This window comes from Scyliorhinus torazame, chromosome 16, assembly GCF_047496885.1.
Source record: "Scyliorhinus torazame isolate Kashiwa2021f chromosome 16, sScyTor2.1, whole genome shotgun sequence".
NCBI classification, from domain to species: Eukaryota; Metazoa; Chordata; class Chondrichthyes; order Carcharhiniformes; family Scyliorhinidae; genus Scyliorhinus; species Scyliorhinus torazame.
Window position 1 is genome coordinate 46,817,775 of NC_092722.1, and position 24,434 is coordinate 46,842,208.

The window sequence follows — 24,434 nt, forward strand, 5'->3', positions numbered from 1 at the left end:
TTACCGTATCAAGGTGGATGAAGCTTTCGGTGCTCCCGGAGTCCAACAGGCAAAAGGTCACGTGGCTTTTGATTTTCGCACTGGTCGATGTGGTGGCCAGGTTGTGCGGACGAGACTGGTCGATCGTCACTGAGGCGAGTCGTGGCCGGTCGTCGCTGACGTCGGATGATGGGGAGCCTGGGGGGCCCAGGTCCTTGAATGCTGTCGGTGTCCATGTCCCGTGGGGGAGACAAGATGGCGGCGCCTGACGATCCTGCGGGAGACAAAATGGCGGCGCCCATCGGCTGCACGTTGCGGGGTTTGGACAAGATGGCGGCGCCCCTGGGCCGCACGTGGACTGAGGTAGAGAAGATGGCGTCGCCCACTGGCCGCACGTGGCCCCGGGAGGTGAAGATGGCGGCACCCACTGGCCGCGCGTGGTCCGGGGAGGTGAAGATGGCGGCACCCACAGGCCGCGCGTGGTCCGGGGAGATGAAGGTGGCGGCGCCCATTGTGTGTAGGCTAGGGGGGTGGGGGCGTGCCTGGCACATTGCAGCGAAGTGCCGCCTTTTTGCCGCAAGCCTTGCAAAGGGCAGCGGGGGCCGGGCAACGTTGGCGAGGGTGCTTCTGCTGGCCGCAGAAGTAACATCAGGGACCTCCGGAGTGTGCGGGCTGGCGTGTGGCGCAGGCGTACTGGCTGGGTAAGGCCCCCGCTGGGGCGGCCGTCTGTGGGGTCCACGAGTGGTAGGAGGGGTGGGCCGCGTGGCTGGTGGGGGAGCCTGAATGTTACTTGAGGCAACCATCTTGGAGAGCGCTAGCTTCTTTGTTTCAGCTAGGTCGAGCGAGGCCTCTTCTAACAGTCTTTGGCGTATGAGGTCCGACCCAATCCCTGTTACGAACGCGTCCCGCATACGAAGGTTGGAATGTTCGGTGGCCGTAGCAGCCTAACAGTCACAGTCCCAGACGAGTGGGATTAGGGCCTGCCAGAAGTCTCCTATGGACTCACCAGGAAGTTGAGAGCGAGTGGCGAGTACCTGCCTGGCGAAGAGCGTGTTCGTTTTCGGTGTGTAGTTTTCTTTGAGAAGCGCCATGGCGTCAGCGTAGTTCGGGGCATCCTGGATCAGCGGAAACACGTTGGAGCTCAACCTTGAGTACAGGATCTGTATCTTCTGAGCCTCCGGAACAGGGGTGGTCGCTGAGTTGATATACGCCTCGAAGCTGGCTAGCCAGTGATTAAAGTCCTTTTTGGCGTCGCTTGATTGCGGATTCAGATGCAGGCGATCTGGCTTGATTCGGAGGTCCATCTTTTAGAAAATCTTAGAGCAATAAATTGAGGCATGATCAATTGAACAAAGACTAAAGTTGGAAACAACTGAGGCTTTATTGCTCTAAGATGTGTGGCCTCCCACAGCAGCTGGCGAAATGGCTGCTGAATGAAGGACACGCATATTTATACTCTGCCTACTGGGCGGAGCCAGCAGGCAAGGACTACCGGCGAACCTGTAGTACAGGTCTTACCTTACATCACTTAATACAGATGCAACAGTCGTTTACCACAAACACACAGCGGGGCAAGATCAAAAACGATAAAATCTTCAGGTGAAGGATCGAGCTCTCCACCTACAATTACAAGATTTTGTATCCCCCCGGTAAGCTCAACGGGCCCCCCGATGCCCTATCCCGAGGTACATGTGCCAGCGCACAAGTGGACCGACTCCGGACCCTGCACGCCAACCTCTGTCACCCGGGGGCACACGTTTTTACCATTTCATCAAGGCCTGCAACCTGCCCTACTCCAATGGGGAACTCAGGGCGATCACCAGAGACTGCCAGGTCTGCGTGCAGTGTTAACCGCACTTCTACCTGCCAGACCATGCGCGTCTGGTGAAGGCCTCCCGCCCCTTTGAACGCCTCAGCGTGGACTGCAAAGGGCCCCTCCCCTCCACCGACCGCAACACGTATTTTCTCAGTGTGGTCGATGAATATTCCAGTTTCCCCTTTGCCGTCCCATGCCCCGACATGACGTCTGCCACTGTCTTCAAAGCCCTCAACACCATCTTTGCTCTGTTCAGCTTCCCCGCCTACGTCCACAGCGACCGGGGATCCTCATTCATGTGCGATGAGCTGCGCCAGTACCTGCTCAATAGAGGCATTGCCTCGAGCAGGACAACCAGCTACAACCCCAGGTGAAACGGGCAGGTGGAGAGGGAGAATGGGATGGTCTGGAGGGCTGTCCAGCTGGCCCTACGGTCCAGAAATCCCCCGGCCTCCCGCTGGTAGGAGGTCCTCCCCGACGCACTTCACGCCATTTGGTCGTTCCTGTGCACCGCAACTAATGAAACCCCCCCATGAACGTCTCTTTGCCTTCCCTAGGAAGTCCACCTCCGGGGTTTCACTCCCAACATGGCTGGCAGCTCCAGGGCCCGTTCTCCTCCGTAGACACATTCGACTCCACAAGGCGGACCCATTGGTTGAGAGGGTACAGCTACTTCACGCCAACCCGCAGTACGCCTACGTAGCATACCCCGACGGCCGCCAAGACACAGTCTCCCTCAGGGACCTGGCACCAGCTGGTTCCACACCCACCCCCCCTTCCGACCCGGCGCCACTCCCCCCCCCCCCCCGGTGCACCCCACCGCAGCCCCCGCTCCGGGACAATCCGTCCTCCCCTTGCTCACACCCGGGGATGAAGAGGATTTCGACACGCTCCCGCAGTCACCGAAGACCAAGCCGCCGTCTGAGTCACCACCAGCACTGTGGCGCTCTCAACGACAGATCAAGGCACCGGACCGCCTGAATTTGTAATATTATCTGTACTTTTAAAACGCAACTTTCTGTATATAGTTCTCCACCACCCCCGCCGGACTCATTTTTTAACAGGGGGTGAATGTGGTAGTCACCACTGATGTATATATTGTATATATAGGATGTTGATATAGGGGCTTTACGGTAAGGCCCCTGTACTACAGGTACGGGGGTAGATCCCTCCGCCAAGTAGGCGGAGCATAAATATGTGTGCTCCCAGTACAGCAGCCATTTCGTCAGCTGCTGTAGGAGGCCACACATCTCAGTTTAATAAAGCCTCGATTACATCCTACTCTCGTCTTTGTGTAATTGATCTTGCATCACCCTCAATTTTAGTTGTTTCCAAAAGCTGCTCTATTCTAGTCAAATCGAAGCTCAGAGATTGACAGCGTCCACTTGAACCCTTGAAGCATTGAAATCCATCAAAGCTGAAATTGATATTTCGATTGAGGAACCTCTCCAGTATTCCCTGGAGTAGAGCAGTGCCTGGACTAATAAACTCATCCATAGCACAGTAAAGGTTAATGCCATCCTTGTTTTCCTTAAGCATTAGTCAGTACTGACTCATGGCGAACATCAGACGCTGCAGAAAAGTGAAGCATCACAAATAAAATATTTAATGCAATTTCAACCCTGTGAGAACTTCACACATCTGTAATGTATTATTGGTGTGCTATTTTATTTAAGTAAATTAAATAAGCATCATGTCATGGACCAAACTATCCTGCCCAGTGCGATGTCCATCATGTTCCAGCTGCGATGTCTGATGAGATGACCATTATAGACATGGTCCAATTTTCTGGCCCATGGGGTGTCCATTGTAGACATGGTCCAGCTTTGATGGCCAATGAGCTAACCATTATAAGCATGGCTACACTGACCTGGTCAGTGAGATAATCACTAAAAGCAATCTAGATTAAGTACCTGATAGTGGAAAAGATGGAGGGCTGGTTTGGACAAAGAGTGATAAAGTAGTAAAGTCACTAGGTTAGTTATCCAAAGGCCCAGGCTAATTCTCTAGGAGTGCAGGTTCAAATCCCCACCAGGGTGGCTGGAGTAATTTAAATTCAATTAATCCTGAAGTGAAAGCTGGTCTTAGTAATAGTGACCATAAAATTGGCGTTGATCTCAGTAAAAACCTACCTGGTTGTCTAATGCCATTTAGGGAAGGAAATATGCCATCCTTACCTGGTTTGGCCTAAATGTGACTCCAGACCGACAGCAGTGGTGACACACTGGCACAATGGTTAGCGCTGATGCCTCACAGCGCTAGCGACCCATGTTCAATTCCAGCCTTGGGTCACTAACTGTTTGGAGTTTGTACGTTCTCCCCGTGTCTGTGTGGGTTTCCACCCGGATGCTCCGATTTCCTCCCACAGTTCAAAGATGTAAAGATGGGCAGGTTAGGTAGATTAGCCTTGATAAATTGCCCCTTAGTGTCCAGGTTAGATTGTGGGGTTATGGGGATTTGGGGGGGGGGGGGGGGGGGGGGGCATGGGTAGAGTGCTCATTCGGAGGGTCGGTGCAGACTCGAGGGGGTGAATGCCCCCCTTCTGCATTGTAGTGATTCTATTCTATTCAGTGTAGTTGACTCTTAACAGCCCTCTGAAATAACCTAGCAAGTCACTCAGTTCAAGGGTAATTAGGGATGGGCAACAAATGCTGGCCCAGCCAGTGACACTCACACTCACGAAAAAATAAAGAAAGAGAAAGGATAAAATGAAGTTAATAGGATAGGAAGAGGCTTGTGTTGAGCATAAACACTGGCTGAATGGCCTGTTTCTGTGTTGTAAATTCACTTAATTATGGATGTGGTCAGACTACTCTGTAATGATGAACACTATAGACATGTCCATGGAGTATTGGTGAGTGGGAAAGAAAACAGGGTCACACTGGCACTTATCTGACTGGTACAGACAGATGCAAATGATCTTAATACTTTTTCTGACTCACATTTCCAGGTCAGTCAGAAATGCAGGGGTTTGTGGTGGGAATGCGTCACAAACTCCGTGGATGGGATCAGGACATGTGACCAATATGACTCCATATTAGCAGAACATCCACGTAAGTAGCTCCAGAAGACCAGGCGTATACTGCACTGGCGTAGTCATTCATTGGCCGGAATGCTGGCGAATCTGGGTTCGCCTCACAAATATGAAAAGTGCTTGGGAGCACTAACAGTCCTCGGATATGATAATGGCTGAATGAGAATGGTTTTTTGTTGATTTATACTGTTGGTGAAAAATGAAGAAAAGTTCCATTGTTCCATTGGAAATAATTCCAATGCTGTAGGTATTCCTTGTCATAGTCACTATGGCGCAGAAGGAGGCCATTCGACCCAACAAGTCCATGCTGGACCTCTGTAAAGCAATCTGGTCAGTCCGATTCCACTGCTCTCTCCCCGTAGCCCTACAAGTTTATTTCTCCTCAGCGGCCATTCAGTTTCCTTCTGAAATCATTGATCGTCTCTGATTCCACCACCCTCATAGGCAGTGAGTCCCAGGTCATTGTCACTCACTGCGTAATAAAGTTTTTCCTTACATTCTACTGCATCTCTTGCACAAACCTTAAATCTCTGTCCCCTAGCCCTTGCACAATTGGTTAATGGAAACAGCCTTTCTTTGTTGATGTGGAGATGCCGGCGTTGGACTGGGGTGAGCACAGTAAGAAGTCTTACAACACCAGGTTAAAGTCCAGCAGGGTTGTTTCAAACACTAGCTTTCGGAGCACTGCTCCGAGGAAGGAGCAGTGCTCCGAAAGCTAGTGTTTGAAACAAACCTGTTGGACTTTAACATGGTGTTGTAAGACTTCTTACTGTTTCTTTGTTGAGCTTACGTAAAACTGCCATAACCTTATACACCTCAGACAAATTTCCCCTCAATCTCCTTCACTCCCAGGAGAACAGCCCCAGCTTCTCCAACCCAACCTTGTAACTAAAATCCCTCATTCTTGGAGCCACTTTGATAAATCTCCTCAGCACTCAAAGGTCCCTCAAACCCTTTCTAAATTCTGGTGGCCGGAACTATTTGGCATTAGATCTCCACAATTCACCCCCTTCAACTAATGTTTTTTGACATGAGCAGTTTTTCAAAGGGGATAAAGCTAATGTAATAATTTTTTAAAAAATGAGATAAAGAAATAAGGTCAGAAATCTGAGCCAGCCAACTGCGTGTATGAATGTTTAACGCACTTTGTATTATGTTCCAGGATCTTAGAAAGGCTTTGTCCCATTTAAAATAAACTCACACATCAATGTGGAATGATAGAGTTCTCACTTCTGAGTCAAGCAGCTGTAGATACAATCCTCTCTTCAGGATTTGAGCCGATAGATACTCCAAGGTAGTAGCACTGAGGGAGTGCTGCGTTGTCAGGATGCTGTACTTCTGATGAGGTGTCGAAGTGAAGTGATGTCCAGCTGATCAGTTGGATGCAAGAGGCCTCATTGCACTACTTGATGAAGAAATAGAGTGTTTTCCCAATGTCCTGACCAACACCGATCCCTCAACCACCACCATCAATTAACAGATTACTGGTCATTTATCTCATGTGCTTTTGCTGGAATATTGCTGTGTGCAAATTAGCCTGTGTTATAATTATGGCTAAATGTCAAATGTAATTCAATGGCTATGTTCAGATGCCTCGAAGATGTGAAAGATGCTGCATAAATACACATTCTTTCTCTCTGGTATGAATGCTTGAATTAATAAAGGTGGGGAAAAAAGGACATTGAGGGCCTGCCCTGTCTGAGCACTGGGAGCACCCACCCAGGAAACATGCCCTCCAATTTTTATGGGTATACAAGTCGAACACTGGGATAAGGGAGCAGCGTAATCTCTGGGAGGTAGCTCACAAATCTCCTGGATTCCAATCTATACCAGAGGCAGAATAAAAATTGCTTTGAATTGGCCATAAAAGGTGCTCCATTCCCTTTGGTACGGGATTGCATTTGCCTAAACCCATTAAGGTCAAATTTCTTTGGCAGTAATTTTAATGCAAGGGGAGCCAGGCGTAGTGGAGGCAGGGCGGGTATATCATAAGGGGCCGAAGTCAGGGATCAAGTTCAGGGAAAGGAGAGTTATAGGGCTAGAGGTGGTTGTTGACATGGAGACGGGCAAAGCCATTAGCAATTTAGTTACAAAGATAACAAAATAGGAATATGTAGAAAATATTAAACAATATGGAAAAATTAAATCCAGATCATCACTTTCCAGTACCTTTCCAGTATGATGAAGGGTTCAAGTTCAAAATTAGGGAAAAGCTCCGTAATAACAGCAAGAATTTCTTTGTGGCATGAAGAATGATTGACACAAGGAATGACTAGTTCCTGAAAAAGGAAAATCAGGAATAATATGGAAGCAAATGGACGTGTTGATGAGCATCGGAGAGAATCTGGGACAAAATTAATAATCACTTGGACGAATGTGGATTAATTAAGAAAAATCAGATGTGCTCTCTCTCTAGGAAGCACTTGAGAACAAGAGGCATCCTCAAATGAAAACTGTGGTTAGAAAACTGCGTGCTAGGGGCGGCACATGGCACAGTGGTTAAGTCACTGAGGACCCGGGTTCAAATCCCGGCCCTGGGTTACTGTCCGTTTGGGGTTTGCCCATTCTTCACAAGTCTGCGTAGGTTTCACCCCACAACCCAGATATGCAGGTTAGCTGTATCGGCCATGCTAAATTGCCCCTTAATTGGGAAAAAAAATAATTGGGTACTCTAAATTTATTTTTTTTAAAAAGAAAAATGCTTGCTCCACTGAGTTAATGAATCCCTGCAGAGCTATATAAATAAACAATCTGAATCTCCCCTTTGAAACTGTCTCGACTTGTCAGCCAAAAAGCCTATAGGAGGGAATGGGATGTGAAATTGAATGTAAACAAGGCAGTTCAAAGCTTTTAGCCTTCTGGTCTTGAAGGCAGAGGGCTGAAATGGAGGACTGGTTGGACTGAAGGGGGCATTGAGGGGGGCCTTTGCCAGTGATTAGGGTGGGGTGCCCTGCCAGCAATCTGGGGTGGGGGTCTGCAGCAGCATTTTGAGATTGGGGCGCTCTTTAAAACTGGCACCCTGGTCTCTGAGGTGTGGGACCTGTCAGCAAGATTAGGTCCCACTTGTCTCAGATCCAATGAGAACCGCGGTGTGCCATGGAATGGCACTGAAACCCATTTGAGGTTAAAAATGTTTCAAAGTGCCATTGCACGGCACATCAGGATCGTTCCGAGCACCAACAGGAATCACTCTGGTTTTCCCACTGACTAGAGCACTTAGTCACTGATCAGGAGAATCTGACTAATCCCTCTTTCATCCTGACCCTGATAGTATTTTCTTCCTTGACAAATGCAAAGTGTTCATTTAATTCCTTAGCTATGCCCCCTGCCTCCATATAGAGCCTTGTTTTGGTCCTTAATTAACCTGACTTGTCGTTTAACCGTCCTTTTTACGAATTTTTTAAAATTTAAAGTACCCAATTCTTTTTTTCCAATTAAGGGGCAATTTAGCATGGTCAATTCACCTACCCTGCACATCTTTGGGTTGTGGGGGTGAGACCCACACAGACACGGGGAGGATGTGCAAACTCCACGGTACAGTGACCCGGGGCTGGGGTCGAACCCAGGTCCTCAGCGCCATGAGGCAGCAGTGCTAACCACTGACCACCGTGCCGCCGTATCCTTTTTACTATTTATATGCCCAGAGAATACTTTTGGATTGCCTTTTATGTTGGCTGCGAGTAATGAGATATTTCACCATGAATATGCAACAAGGAGTATTTTTTTACAGAATGGAATAGAGAAGGCCAGCTTGAAGTAATACTTTTAAATCTATTGAGGCAACAGTTCAAGAAAGTTCAGGATTATGAAGGGATTATTTAGGACAGATATCAGGAGCAGCCAAACCTGTATTTATATGGCATTTGTCAGTCTCAGGATGTGCTACTTTTCAAGTGTAGTCACTGTTCTAATGTAGAAAACATGGCAGCCAATTTGTGCACAGTAAGACCCCACAAACAGCAATTAGATGAATGGCCATATAATTGTCCTTTATTGTAGCAACTTTACAATAGGTGGTGCTAGGATATTTGGAGCACTCCAGTGCTCTTCTTTGAAAAGTATCATGGGATATTATATGTCTACATGAGAGTTTTAACATCTCTTCTGTCAGTGTAACACACCACCGTACAGCACTGAAGCATCAGCATAGGTTATGCTCAGGTCTTTGGGGCTGAACTTAAAATCAGAACTTTGGAGGTGAACGTGTGCCAAGGCGGACAAGTCATGTTGTCTAGAGGTATCATTAATATCCTTTAGGGATGGAAAGCTGGCCATAGGTGGCTCCAACCCCACACCAGCATGACTGGCTCTCACTTGCCCTCAGAGGTTGTCCAGCAAACCATTCAACCATAGCAAACCAAAACAGGCCCACCACCTCCTTTTTAGGCCAATTAGGGATGGGCAATTAATGTTGGTAATGCCCACAACCTGAGAAGAAATAAAATAAAGGGAAGATTTTGTGTAGCCAGGATACAGGACTCATTTAAGAAAGTGCTATACACTGTAATGGAAACATACCCACAGATGATACTCTATTTATTTTCTGAGACGACTAGGGGCCTCACTTGACCTCATTTTAAGACAGTTGTGACTTTGAATACATGTATAATAAATGAGTTTCTTTCTTTGTTCCTCCTTTTCTTCCAGTTAAAATAGTGCTCACTCGAGCGCTAATGATTACAGCAGACATTCTGGCAGGTTTTGCACTTATTATATTAATTTTTGGATTGGACTGTGTGAAGATTCTAAGAGAAGAGCCTCAGATCAAATTAAGGATATGTTACATGGCGGGCTTCATTTTCGGAATAGGAGGTAAGGCCGGCTCGTTTCGTTGAGTTACTAGCACATTTTTTAAAGGGTGTTCAAGAGAGCATTTGCGCAGTGCTACTGCTGGTGCAGTTGGCTTGTGCATGGCCAGGTATTGACCTGAGCCATGCAGACCTGCGAGTTTGATTGTGTGTGCGTGCACTCACTGAGTTGGCTTCAGACTATACCTATGCGATAATGAGAATCTTTGGAGCAGGTAGTGAGGGGTAACCTCAGCCTGTGTTGCCGGGAATTGACAATCTGTGGGCACTGGTTGAGAACAGAACTGGGTTTTCCTGTGATGCCCTCCATTGTTAAAATAGTGCGATTCCACCAAAGCCTTGCTTCCATGATTGGTACATTAAAATAATGCCAATCAGAAAATTTAGGTTTCGCTGACTAAGGTTAGAATGTTTTTTGGCCGAGCTGTCAAAGGCTATGGGACCATATTGCAATGAGAGATAACACACTGAGAGGAAGGGAAGGGAACAGGAAAAAAATAATTGAGGTATACTTGAACTTCAGTTAAAAAAAAAGACATAGGAGAATTTTAATGTGTCAGCCGAGACATGGGATGAAATAAATTATCCTTTGGTTTGCGAAAAAGGATAGAAGTGCAAGATGAAACAAGTTGGATAAAAGATAGAGGGATTAGTTGGCCTAAAAACTGGATGCCCAAAGTACGAGACTTTAGGGTAAGGCCCACAAAAGTAATTCCCATTATATTATGTAGTAGTCTCGGAAGCCAATGGAAGTGATATTCTCAAGCTTCTTAAGATTCTGTCAGTATTAAGAGTTAGTGAAATGAAATGAAAATCGCTTATTGTCACAAGTAGGCTTCAATGAAGTTACTGTGAAAAGCCCCTAGTCGCCACATTCCGGCGGCTGGTACGGGAATTGAACCGTGCTGCTGGCCTGCCTTGGTCTGCTTTCAAAGCCAGTGAGGTCAGCACCAGGGCTCACTGAAGAGACAGCCAGATGGAAAAAGGAGGCCAGAATATTTTTGGAACAGAAATGCTTGGGAGTGGAAAGACAGAATATTGGTAATGGAAAGATAATGGATGAAATTCTCCCTTTGGGAGGCTAAGGGCGCCGTTCGTTAGCGACGGAATTCTATCTTCCCGCTGCTTGTCCTTGTGATTTCCCATTGTAACCAATCAATGCCAGCGGGAAGACTGCAGGCGTGGCTGCGCTGCTGGCAGGAAAAGTGAATTGCAATGACCAGAGAATTCTGGTTGAAGTGTTGATGCCAGGACTGAATTGCATGTGGTACGCATTCCCGTTGGGGTCGTTATTTCCATCAGCAGGGTGGCACCAGTTTGTGTGGTGGAGGGGCTCACTGTGTGCCACCAAGCGCCTCCATGCTTAGAGGCTTGTCTGCGGGCAGGTCCCATAGATGGGTGTGAGGCAGTGGTGTTTGCATCTGCTGGGAGCATAGCTGCAGTATGATGTGGGTCCTGGATGTGACACACAGGTTGTGACACCCTTGCCTGGGGCAGGATGGGTGGGAGCAGGAACGCAGTGGACAGGCAGGGCTTGGAGACAGCTGGTGGTCCTGCGGAGTGAGCTAGCTGATGGTGTCACTGTTGAGGCCTCTGCCTTGAGAGAGGCAGTGTGCCAAGGAGGGTGACAAAGGCCATGGTGCAAGAGTCCTTTGTTTGAGATGGGCTCTGCTGTTCCCCTGCTTCCCCTGCAGTGGGGCTGTGCTTCTGATGTGTGCACTGAGGAGTGGCAGCACCTGGTGTGCCACTGATTGAGCTTGGCCACGCCCATCCCATTGATGGGTCAGCTGGGGTCTGAGGGTTTCCAGAGGGGTGTCCTGGGTGGGCTCCCAAATGACCAGAGGCTCTGTGAACATCTACAGGAACACAGTGAGCAGTCAGCAGAGTGAACAACCAGGGGCCTGTGACTTGTACAAAATGTGTGCATTTAAAACAAATACTGCAGCAATGCCAGTTTTAGCCAGGTCACTCTGAACTGTCAGCATGTTGCTCCTCGCTACAACCCCCACCACTGACAGCCACCCCCAGCAAGCGGTACAATTTTAAACATCTTTTCCAACTTTTCTTACATTCTCTCTCCTCCCTGGGGATGATGGCCCTGATGGTCCCTATTCTCTGGTGTGGGGTTCCCCATTCTGGCTCGAATCTGATGATATCCTTCTTAACCTCGGGCCTTTTGCATTGCGGCTATCAGTGTAAGTTCCCCTTAGGTCTGGCGTCCTCGGGGTTCTCTCTGAATCTATGGGTGTTATGTAACTCTGTGTTCTGGAATGTATACTGTTCTGGTGCAGGTGGATCTTGTATCCTTGAAGGGGACACATTAGGGATATTGTCCGTGACTCATCCGGCCTTGCTTGTCCAAATGTTGGCAATGACTTGGGCCTATTTTGAGGTGATACCTGTGGCTTTTTATCTTTTTTCTTTTGTTTTGATGCGACGATTTGAGAAACTTCAATCAAAATATATTGTTAAAAATATAGGGAAACAGAATATTGGTAATGGAAAGATAATGGGTGGGATTCTCCGGTACCCCAGTGGCGTATTTCTCCTCACTGGTGGCGGGAATCTCTTCTCCCGCTGCTTGCCAATGGGATTTCCCATTGGAGCCTCCCCACACTGCTGGGAAACCCGACGGCGGGGATGCACTGACAGGAACAGAGAATCCCAAAGGTCGGAAAAATCCAGTCAATATATTTGGGAAAACATAGACAGAATAATGACAATGGAAAGATAATATAGTTGCCAGTAGGAAAACAGAATAGTAGGATTAGAAAGTTAATATAGCTGGTAATAGGAGGAGTGAATATTGGCAATGGAAAGATAGCATAGTTGTCAAGAGGAAGACAGTATGTTGGTAATGAAAAGATAATATCAATAGGAAGACATTGTGATGAATGTATGAAATTGGAATATATATTGTAATACTTGTATCTGGTGCAGTAATTGTTTTAAAAGCCTGGGTTACGGTGCATATATAGCTGCTGCTGTAATATGTTTAAACATCTTGGTTTAAAAGAAAGATAGACTGTATGGATGCAAAAGGTGCAATTAAGATGTCATAAAAGTGAGATCGTCATTCTTGCCAACCATGTTTATGATTACGCAGAGAGGCGTAATGGGATTTTGTTATGATTTCTGAGGATTCTCTGAGAAGTAAATAATAAGAGGCTATAGAGTGGAATTCTCCAGATCTCCACCAGTGTTTTCCTGGCAGAGCCTTGTTCGCTGGCAGTGGGATAGTGTCTTCCTACCGCTTGTCAATGGGATTTCCCATTGAAGAAACCCCACACCGCCAGGAAACACATGTTGACTTTACCTGAAGCAGTGAGGAAGGTGAAGATAATATAAGTGATAGCTCAGCATTTAAATTTGTCGGGGACACAGCCTGAATCATTGGAATTAGCTATAATTCAATTACAACTGGAAGAATTAGAAATACAGGAAAAAAGATAAACAGAAAAAATAGAACTGAAGAAATTAGAAATGCAAGAAAAGGAGAGAATGGCTGTGGCAGAAGAAAAGGAAAGAGAGAAGGCATTTCAAAAGGAAATGGAAATGAGGAAGGTTGATGTGGAAATGGAAAGATTGGCGGGCAGCACGGTGGCACAATGGGTTAGCCCTGCGCCAAGGTCCCAGGTTCGATCCCAGCTCTGGGTCACTGTCCGTGTGGAATTTGCACATTCTCCCCGTGTTTGCGTGGGTTTCGCCCCCACAACCCAAAGATGTACAGGGTAGGTGGATTGGCCACGCTAAATTGCCGCTTAATTGGAAAAAATGAATTGGGTACACTAAATTTTTATAAAAAGGAAATGGAGAGATTGGCAAGGGAGGAAAGGGACAAGGAGAAAAAAGAGGGAATTCAAATTTCAGAAACTGCAAAGAGAATATCAATGTAAAATGTGGCATGTAAAGGCAGAAGCTGAGGAAAGTCTTAGGAAGAAATAACTCCTCCTGGTCAAAAGCCTAGTGGCATATGTTTAAATATATTCAAGGACTGCCGAGGTTTGATAAGAAAGAGATGGAAGCTTTTTAAAAAAACATCTCATTTGAGAAAGTGGCTAAACAATTGAATTGGCCATAATCCATGTGGGTAGTGTTGGTTTAAAAAAGTTAGTAGCTAGAGCTAGTGAATTGTTTGCATCATTATCAGGGGAGGTATCTAGGGATTATAATGAGGTGAGAAAAGCCATCTTAAGTGCAGATGAACCGGTGCCAGAAGACTCCAAACAGAAGTTAAGGGCAGCACAGTAGCACAGTGGTTAGCACTATGGCTTAACAGCGCCAGGGTCCCTGGTTCGATTCCCGGCTGGGTTACTGTCTGTGCGGAGTCTGCATGTTTTCCCCGTGTCTGCGTGGGTTTCCTCCGGGTGCTCCGGTTTCCTCCCACAAGTCCCGAAAGATGTGCTGTTAGGTAATTTGGCCATTCTGAATTCTCCCTCTGTGTACCCGAACAGGCGCCAGAATGTGGTGACCAGGGGCTTTTCACAGTAACTTCATTGCAATGCAAGCCTACTTGTGACAATAAAAATTATTATTAAATCTAAGGAAAGAACCAGGTCAGACGTATATAGAATTTGAAAGAATTTTAAAAATAATTTTGATAGGTGGATAAGATCATTAAAAATAGACCAATTGTATGATACTCTCAGTGCAAAGGTTATTTTGGAGGAATTTAAAGATTCACTTCCCTCAGTAGTGAAAACTCATGCCAAAGAGCAAAGGATTAAAACTGCCAGGCAGGCAGCAAAAATAGCTGATGATTTTGAATTAGTTAATAATCAAGGTCTGGTTTTTGATATCAATTCCAAATTGTGAAGGATAGAAACTAAGGAAATTAGAAATTCACTGGCGGCCAAGGCAAAGGAGGTCAAGTGGGAGATATTAAGGAGAGTTTACCTCAGGTTAAAAAGGAAACCTACGATAGTGGAAGAGAGATAAGGGGCGTCATTCTCCGACCCCCCCCGCTCGATTCGGCCCATCGAGTCTGCACCGACCCACTTAAGCCCTCACTTGCACCCTATCCAATAACCCCTCCTAATCTTTTTGATCATGAAGGGCAATTTATCATGGCCAATCCACCTAACCTGCACGTCTTTGGATTGTGGGAGGAAACCGGAGCACCCGGAGGAAACCCACGCAGACACGGGGAGAACATGCAAACTCTGCACAGACAATGACCCAGCAGGGAATCGAACCTTGGACCCTGGCGCTGTGAAGCCACAGTGCTATCCAGTTGTGCTACCATGCTGCCCAACCCTACTGTGGTTGAAAATCCAGTGGAAAGTCACTGAGGTGCTGCAAAGAGGCATATCCCAAGGTGTTTCCAGATTGTGAAATGACAAGATCACAAAGCCAGAGGCTGAGACAGGAGGAGGAGAAATTAAGGAGTCAAGATAGGAAGGCTGAGGTTCAGTTATCAGAAACAATCTTTGATGAGATGGTTGATTTAAAAAAAGAGCAGGTAGTGTGAAGCGGGTATCTTTAGTTCAAGAAACCTGGTAGAATTACAGCACAAGGATTCAGAGATAAAGCAGTTGTATCTGAAAGTATATACAGAAATAGAATATGAATGTTGACTGGAGTGTTGTTACATTGGAAATAATATATTAATGAGGAAGTGGAGACCTCCATTCAGGCAGTGTGGAGTTTACACATTCTCCCTGTGTCTGCGTGGGGCTCACCCCCACAACCCAAAGATGTGCAGGTTAGATGGATTGACCGCACTAAATTGCCTCTTAATTGAAAAAAATAATTGGGTACTCTAAGTTTATATTAAAAAAAAATTGATTTGAACATTCGAGTAGCTTTTTACTCGGGTGCCTAAAATGAAAAGTCGGGACCATAATTTGTTGGCCATAATGTATGCGTCTACTAGATTTCCAGAGGCCATTCCATTAAGAAATAATACAGCTAAGAGGGTAAACTGAATTTTCTTTACCAGATGAAGTGGAGACCTTCATTCAGGCAGGTGAGAAGTGGGCATACGTTCATCAAGTGGTATTGGCAATAGCTTATAGAAAGGAGGTTTTGCATGTAGCGCATGAGGTTCCAGTAGGGGGTCATTTAGGAGTTAGGAAAGCGAATATATAAAACATTTTTATTTGCCTGGACCATTCTTTACCAAAATAAATCCAATCAGATCAGGGATCCAATTTTATGTCAAAGTTATTCAGGGAAGGTATGGATAGCTTAGAAGTAAAGCAATTTAAATCAACTGCGTATTATCCAGAATTACAGGGAGAATTAGAAAGGTGGCATCAGGCTTTAAAGACCATGTTGAGGGCCTATAGTCAGCTTGTGGTGAAAAAAGAGGCAGATTCTTCAGCGATGTCATGTAAAGACAAGACGCATGGAAAAGTGGCTCCCGTCAAGGTCTTTTAGGTGAATTTTTTCCTGATGGTGACATGTCGATATTGTCAACAAAAAAGCCCAAAATTAAGAAGGGTCAGGAGGGTAACCTCTCAAAGGAAGGTGAGGGAGGAAAGGTGGCCGCCTCACCCATTATGCTAGACACATTGACTGTGGTAATGGTGCAGGAGTGGAAATGTTTGGCAACCAAATGGACAGGTAGTCTGAGCGGCAAGACCGAGAAATTAAAGTATCTTTTCAAGCCATGGTTGGGGAGGTTTTGGGCCCGATTCGTGAGCAGTTGGTGCAAACGTTGAATGTGGTAAAGGCACAAGGCGAGGCGCTGGAAGAGGTGGAGGGAGACCTTTCGCAAACAAGGACCAACTGGCCTCATTGGAGACTGAGATAGTGATGGTGACGGATAACAGCAAGGGCCTGAGCCTCAAGGTGGGGGACCTCGAGAATAAGTCACGGTGGTTGAACCTCAGGTTGGTGGGGCTGCCGGAGGAAATAGAGGGCCCGAAGCAGATCCCAGTACTTCTCTGAAATGTTTCCTCGGCTGGTGGGAGGGATGAAGTGGTGCCCACTCCCAGCCCCACACTCACCAGAGTTGGGTAGAGCACAGCGGGTGCCCGTGCAAAAAAAAGCGAGACCGAACAAGCCACTGAGGGTGATACTAATCTGCTTCCATAGTTATCAAAGAAAGGAAAGGGTCTTGGTATGGGCAAAAACGATTCGGAACATCAACTGGGGTGGGCACACGGTTTGAATATATCAAGGTATTGGGATGGAGTTGGCATAGAAGCACGCCTTCAACAGGGCGGAGGCAATACTATATAAGAAGGATGTGCAGTTTGGGGTCGTGTACCCGGTGCGACTATGGGTTACACTGGATTCAAATGATTACTTCTTTGATACACCGGAACAAGTACAAGCCTTCATCAGAGAGGGGAAATTGGGATCTTTGTGAAGAGGACATTTTGGGACTTTGTGTTTGAAGGGGGGTATTTGTATGATGTATTTATGCTGATGTGTTTTCTACTGCTTCACTTTTGTTCTGGTGAGGGTGGGTTTTCTTCAAAGAAAAGGGGAATGTTATGTGTTCCTTGCTTTTATTTCCTTGCAGAGTGGTTTTGTTTCTCTTGCTGGGATTTGGACATGGGTTGGGGAGAAAAGTGATACATTGGCTTTTGTTTGAGGGGATTTGGGATGGGAGCCACTTTGCTAGTGATAGAGAGAGGGTTGGCTAGCAAAAGGGAGGGGAGTGGGGTAAGAAGGTGCGGCCCTAAGGCCAGGATGGGAGGGGCATAATAGGGATAGCTGTGGGTCCGTGTTTGTGTGGTGGGGAATGGGGGACGATGGGGCACCAGGCAGTCTCTAGACCGGAGGCGGGGGGGGGGGGGGGGGGGGGGGGGGGAATAATAGGAGGGAGGGGAATTAACAGTGACCAGGGGCTTATCTTTGTCTCAGCCTTCGGATGGGGCTGGCAGCCCTCTTAGATGGGCCTGGGGCCAGGGAATTGGAGCAGGAATGTTACACTCCTGGAACGTGCAAGGTTTGGGAGGGAGGCCTGTGGAGAGAGCAAAGATTTTTACCATTTAAAGGGTTTGGGTGCCGATGTGGTGTTCCTCCAAGAGACTCACCTGCGGGTTCAGTACCAATTCAGGTTGCGGTAGGTGATAGTAGGGTTGCCAATTCTGGTTAGTAGGAGGGTGCGCTTTCAGGCGAGAGGAGTGGTGGGTAACCTGGGGGTGGTATGTGATAGTCACAGGTATGTTGAAGGGGAGGGCTAGCGTGATGGTGAACTTGTATGCCCGGAATTGGGACGAGAAGGCTAGCCGTTTGTTCAGTCATCATTTAAGGCGGTAAGAGGCTGCCAAAGAGATTGCACGGGTGCAGGAGCCAGGGTTGGGGGGGGGTTGATCTCTGCCCCGAGAAAATCAACAAGGTGTTTTATTCTTTCTATGAGGGGCTTTACAGGTCGGAGCCGCCAGAGGATGAGGATGGTTGAGTCCTTGGAGGATTTGGAGTATCCTCAGGTGGGGGATGAGTTGTGGAAGGCTTTGAAGTCATCGATGGGATTGAAAGAAGTTCGCAGGGTTGTAAGCAAGATGCAGATGGCGAAGGCATCTACCGGGGCCTGTTGGGTTCCCGGTAGAATTCTATAAGAAGTCCGCAGACTAGCTGGTCCCATTGGTGCTGGAGATGTTTAATGAATCATCGTGTGGGGTTCCTTTCCGAAGACACTGGAGCAGGCGTCCATCTCCCTCCTTTAAAGAAGGGCAAGGAACTCACAGAGTGCGAGGCGTACCACCCAATTTCCCTGCTTAATTTGGATGCGAAACCTTATGCTAAAATCCCCAAGCATTGATGTTGGGGTCCTGCTTCCTGGAGGTGGTGGGGGAAGACCAGACAGGATTTGTGAGGGGTAGAAAGCTGTTGGCAAAGGTTAGGCGGCTACTTTGATTTGACTTATTGTCACGTCTACTGAGGTACAGTGAAAAGTATTGTTCTGCGTACAGTTCAGGCAGGTTGATCCATACACGAAAAACATAGGACTTCCAATAAATACACAATGTAAATACATAGACATTGCTGGTGATGTTTACACCTAGGAATTTGAAGCTGTCAGCCATCTCCACCTTGGCACCATTGATGCAGACAGGGGTGTATACAATACTTCACTTCCTGAAGTCAATGACCAGCTCCTTAGTTTTGCTGATGATGAGGGAAAGATTGTTGTCTTTACACCAGCCATTAGGTTCTCTATCTCACTCTTGTATTCTGACTCATCATTGTTCAAGATCCGACCCACTCCGGTCGTGTCATCAGCAAACTTGTAGATGGAACTGGAGCCAAATTTTGCCTCACAGTCGTGTGTGTATATGGTGTATAGCAGGGATCTAAGTGTGCAGCCTTGCGGGGCCCCGGTATGGAGGACTGTCGTGAAGGAGGTGTTGTTTATCCTCGCTGATTGTGCTCTGTGGATCAGGAAGTCAAGGATCCAGTTTCAGAGGGAGGAGCCTAGTCCTAGGAGTTTTGATATGAACTTGGCTGGGATTATGGTGTTGAAGGCAGAACTGTAGTCAATGATAGGGTGGCATGTGGCGCAGTGGTTAGCACTGGGACTGCGGCGCTGAGGACCCGGGTTCGAACCCCGGCCCTGGGTCACTGTCTGTGTGGAGTTTGCACATTCTCCCCATGTCTGCGTGGGCTTCACCCCCCACAACCCAAAGATGTGCAGGTTAGGTGGATTGGCCACGCTAAATTGCCCCTTAACTGGAAAAGAAAAATAATTGGCTATTCTAAATTTATATTAAAAAAACATGAATAAGAGTTTGGATATTGAGTTCTTGTCAAGGAGCTCCAAGGATGAGAGTAGGGCCAGGGAGATAGCGTCTGCTGTGGACCAGTTGTGACGGTATACGAATTGCAGTGGCTCAAGGCATTCTGGGAATATGGAGTTGATCTGTCTCATGACCAACTTGAAGCACTTCACAATGATAAATGTCCTAATGTTGTTCTTACACCGACAGCGGGATCGGATACAGAAATAATTGTGCCTCTAGATGCTGAAAAAGCGTTCGACAGGGTCAAATGGTGTTACCTGTTCACCTGTTCTGGGGATGTTTGGGAATGGTCCTGAGTCTGCATCATGGGTTTGGCTGTTATACAACGTGTCGGCTGCTAGCGTGCACACCAGGATCGTTCAGGCTACACAGTGGGACGAGACAGGGGTGTCCTATGTCATCTTTGTTGTCCACGTTGGCGATTGAACCACTGGCAATTGCTCTGAGAGCATCGGATGGATGGAAAGGGATTGTGCGGGGTGGGATGGGGTGGGGCACAGGGTATCCCTGTACGCAGGTGACTTTCTGCTGTACACAAGGAATCCAGGGCTCGTGATGGGGGGATAATGGGGATATTGAAGGAGTTTGGTTCCTTTTCAGGATATAAATTAAATGTTGGGAAGAGCAAATTTTTGTGGTTAGTCCTCAGGGGGAAGAGACTGGGTTGAGAGGTTTCCTATTCCGTTTGGCGGAGATCAATTTTCACGACTTTGGAGTCTAGATAGAACAGGGTTGGACGCGACTTCGCAAATTGAATTTTACAAGTTTGATGAGCAGTGTTAGAGAAGGGACAACCTTCCAATTTCACTGGCAGGCTGAGTACAATCTATTAAGATTAATATTTTGCTGTGATTTCTGTTTCTGTTTCAAGGCCTGCCAATCGTTCTCACAAAGGCTTTTTTTCGAGAGGTGGATCAGCTCATAATGGGCCTCAGATGGGTGGGGAGAGCGCCTCGGATTCAGAGAGGGGTCCTACAGAGAGGAAGGCAAGGGGGGGGGGGTGGTGGTTTAGCACTGCCAAACTTGATGTATTCTTATTGGGCTGCCAACGCGGAGAAGGTGTTGGGGTGGGTTGGGGATCAGGAAGTTAGTTGGCTGCGGATGGAGTCGGGGTCTTGCAAAAGGACAGGTCTGGAAGCCCTGGTGACAGCGTCTCTGCCGTTGGCTCCAGCGAAATACTCCATGAATCCGGTGGTAGTTTCTATGTTAAAGATATGGCGGCGATGTCAAGGTGGGTCCCTATCTGTGGGAACCATTTGTTGGCACCGGCAAATTTGGATGCTACATTCGGGGGGGTGGGGAGGCAAAGGTCGGGGGAGGGTGAAAGACCTGTTCCTGGAGGAAGTGGGTTGTGAGTTGGGACAAGTTGAAGGAGAAAGCAGGGCTTCGGGGGTCAGATAAGTTCTGGTCCTTTCAGGTCCAGGACTTTTTGCGGCGGGCATTTCCGACATTCCCAGTGGCGTCACCATCTACCCTGTTGGAAAGGATACTCTCGTGTGCAGCATCAGAGGAGGGCAGCACGTCCAGTAAATATGGGCGAATTATGGAGGAAGAGCAATATGGTGGAAGAAGTGAAGGCCATGTGCGAGAAGGTGCGGGGCCCTTTCTGGAGGAGGAGGCATGGAGTGAGTCCCTCTGTAGGGTGAATGCTACGTCATCCTGTGCGAGGTTGAGTTTGATACAGCTCAAGGTGGTATTTAGCGTGCACCTCACCAGGGCCAGGGTGAATGGATTTTTTTGAAGAGGTCGAGGATAAATATGAATGGTGCTCACCACATGCACATGTTCTGGTCCTGTCCCATGCTGGTGGATTTTTGGAGATCTTTTTTCAGCACCATATCAGCAATCCTTAAGGTTGACTTAAAACCCTGTCCGCGAGCTGCTGTATTTGGGGTGTCGGACCAACCGGAGTTGAGGACGGAGTGGGGGCGGATGCATTGACATTCGCATCACTGTTGGCCCGGCGATGGATATTGTTGGATATTGTTGAGTTGGAGGCAGGTGACTCCACCCAGTGTGGCAGCGTGGCTGGATGATGTAATGGAATCCCTGAACCTCAAGAAGATTACGTTTGCGGTGAGAGGGTTGCTGGATGGGTTCTATCGTAGATGGCATCCGTTAATTTTGCACTTTAAAGAGCTGCTCCCTGTTAGCACTTAGTTGGTGTGAGGGCGGGATTGATTGTCATTAGAACGTAGAACATGCAGTGCAGAAGGAGACCATTCGACTCATCGAGTCTGCACTGACCCGCTTAAGCCCACACCTCCAGGCTATCCCCGTAACCCAATAACCCCTCCTAACCTTTTTGGACTCTAAGGGCAATTTATCATAGCCAATCCACCTAACCTGCACATCTTTGGACTGTGGGAGGAAACCAGAGCACACAGAGGAAACCCACGCAGACACGGGGAGAACGTGCAGACTCCGCACAGACAGTGACCCAAGCCGGGAATCGAACCTGGGACCCTGGTGCTGTGAAGCCACAGTGAAGCCATAGTGCTATCCACCTGTGCTACCGTGCTGCCTATTGTTGTTTGAGGTTATATTAATGCTATTGGGGTTCATGTGACTGTTGTTGTTTGTAATGTTTGATGTTTGTGTTGCACATTTTTGATATAAATATGTTAACCTTCCAATAAAAATATTTTTTGAAAGAGAAGAATTAAAAAAATCGTGGTTTTGGTAGCGGGGAGAAATCATTTGTGTTATTACTAGTGGTAGATGAACCATTAACTGTAAGGTTTAGAGGGCCTTATCAAATTAAAAAGGAATTGAGTGATGTGAATTATTTGATAAAGGAAAACTTCATGTTAATATGCTCAAAAGGTATTTTGATGGGTAAGGAAAAAGGGAGGATCTGTTAGTTGTAACTCAGGGAGAAAAGATAAATCCAGATGATTCTGAATTTGACATTCATCAAAATTAGATTGAACAATGAATAAGTGATAAGAAATTGAGACAAATTACTGAGGTACTTTCCTTTTCTTATTACTGGTTCATTTTCTTTAAGGGGGAAGCGTGACAAATGTAAGAAACTGGAATATATATTGTCTTACATGTATCAGGTGCAGTAATGTTTTAAAAGCCGCCTGGGTTAGGGTATGTGCATATATCTGCTGCAGTAATATTTTTTAAAATCCTGGTTTAAAGGAAATACGGACTTTGTGGCTGCAAAAGGTGCAATTGAGATGTTGTAAAGATGAGATCATCATTCTTTCCACCCATGTTTATGTTTACAATGAGAAATCTAATGGGATTTTGTTATGATTTCTGGGGTTTTCTCAGGGGAGTAAGTAATTAGAGACATTGGACAGGATTCTCAATTGGGGAGACTATGGGCCAAATTCTCCGTTTCTGAGGCTAAGTGCGGAGGAGTTGTGTCATTTTATGTGGAAAAAATTGGCGGCGCCCCCTCACCAATCCTGCGACCGGTGAGGGGCTGGCAGCCGTGCCGCATAAAACTCACGGTTTCCAGGAAATAAATGGGCCAGTGAGTGGCCACGCATGCGCACGTCGGCGACCTGCAGCAGTCGTGCCGCAAAACATGGCGCTGGCCGTGTACGGACCTGACCTGCCAGATAGTGCCACCCCTCACCACTCCCTGGTCACCCCTCCTACCAGTCCCCCCAGCCTTCACGGAAGCCCCCCCGGCCGGCAGCATGGCTCCCGCCTGACTGTGGTGGCGCTGGACACAGTCCGCAGCCGCCATGCCGTGTTCCCGCACAGCTGGGACCATAAGTGAACCACGCCATTGGGAATTCAGCCCATCGGGGGAGGGCCTTCAGGTGACGCGCTGAGGCCATCCCAACAGTGTGCGGCACACAGTGCGCGCCGTGCGCCACGATGATGCTGCTTTAGAGGGGGGCGGAGCATACTAAACACAAAACCTGCGTCAAACAGGTGCTGCCCCCCGATTTTTACACCAAAAGGGATTCTCAGCCCGATCGTCGATTACAAAATCGGTGTTGGGGAAGGGAGAATCCCGCTCTATGTTCTCCCGCTAGAGCTGAATTGCAACCAATTTATGATTCCCTAGAAGTGCAAACCAGTAAGCAATTCAGTGTCCCACACCCTGCAAATTTATGACCACATCAAAGAGAGGTAAGTGCAGTGAAATCACACTTTTGAGTGATTGGGATGCACTTAGTGCCATGAATGAACTTACCTCTCTTCGATGTGGTCAATGTTTAAATACATTGGGATTTCACCACTTAGGCCACAAAACCGTGAAGGAAGATCAATGAATCAAAGCTGCAGATTGTTTGTAAAAGCTGTCAATCACAGACCACTACTAGAAAGCTATGAATGGCTTGCAGCTAATGGATCTGTGGGAACCAGATGCAGGCCACAACTGCTCTCCTTCCAGGAATGAACATGTGGAGCTGCAAGTTAAGTGTTACAACTATAATTCTTCTCACTGCCCCTATCTGATCTGCTCTCTAGCTTCCAGTAAGAGGTTTCTTTTCTGGGAGTGGATGGATGGGTGGGGGCACTGGGGGGGTCCCTTTAGGCAGGGGGTCCTTGTGAGGGATCGCCCTATTACAGGAGTTCCTGGGGCACCCCTCCACAGGAGGGCTCCCTGGGGGGTCGGGTCACCACCGTACTTGGGAGTGGGCGGGGCACCCAGTCAATCTGGGGTGGGCGGCTGATGTGCGGTGGAGGGGGTCAGGGCCGATTTGCAGTGGGAGGGTGTCAGGGCCGATTTGCGGTGCGGATTGGTAGTTGGCTGACTGTGGGACATCGTTATCAGGCCGACCGTTCAAAATGGTGACCACGAAAGTGGGATTTCCTGGGAATCCTTCGTATCCCATGCCATGCAAATTTGCAATTCAGCTCTGGCGGGAGAACATGGGGCTCATCGCTTTTGAGACTAAGTGTTGACGCCAGCGGAGGAACTGTGGCATTTTACGACGGAGATATCAGCTCCAAATCCTCACTGGGACTACCAGCCATGCCGAGTAAAACTCCTGACTCCCATGATGTAAATGCCTGGAGAATGGCCAGGGCCGTGGCTGCTCATGTGCACAGCGGCTGCGCCGTCAAACATGGCGCCGGTTGTGCACAGACCAGACCTGCCAGATAGTGTCCCCCTGGCCACC

General features: G+C 47.6%; 1 protein-coding gene across 3 annotated transcripts in view; it reads left to right on the plus strand.

Moving 5' to 3' along the window:
- The window catches only part of LOC140392799 (claudin-16-like), a 38,550-nt gene that overhangs the window by 7,663 nt on the left and 6,453 nt on the right, over positions 1-24,434 (plus strand). For all 3 annotated transcript variants that reach the window (XM_072478444.1, XM_072478447.1, XM_072478445.1), the window contains 2 exons: positions 4,746-4,848; positions 9,477-9,641. In XM_072478444.1, coding sequence (XP_072334545.1) covers positions 4,746-4,848; positions 9,477-9,641 — 268 coding nt within the window. The remainder of the gene's footprint in view (positions 1-4,745; positions 4,849-9,476; positions 9,642-24,434) is intronic.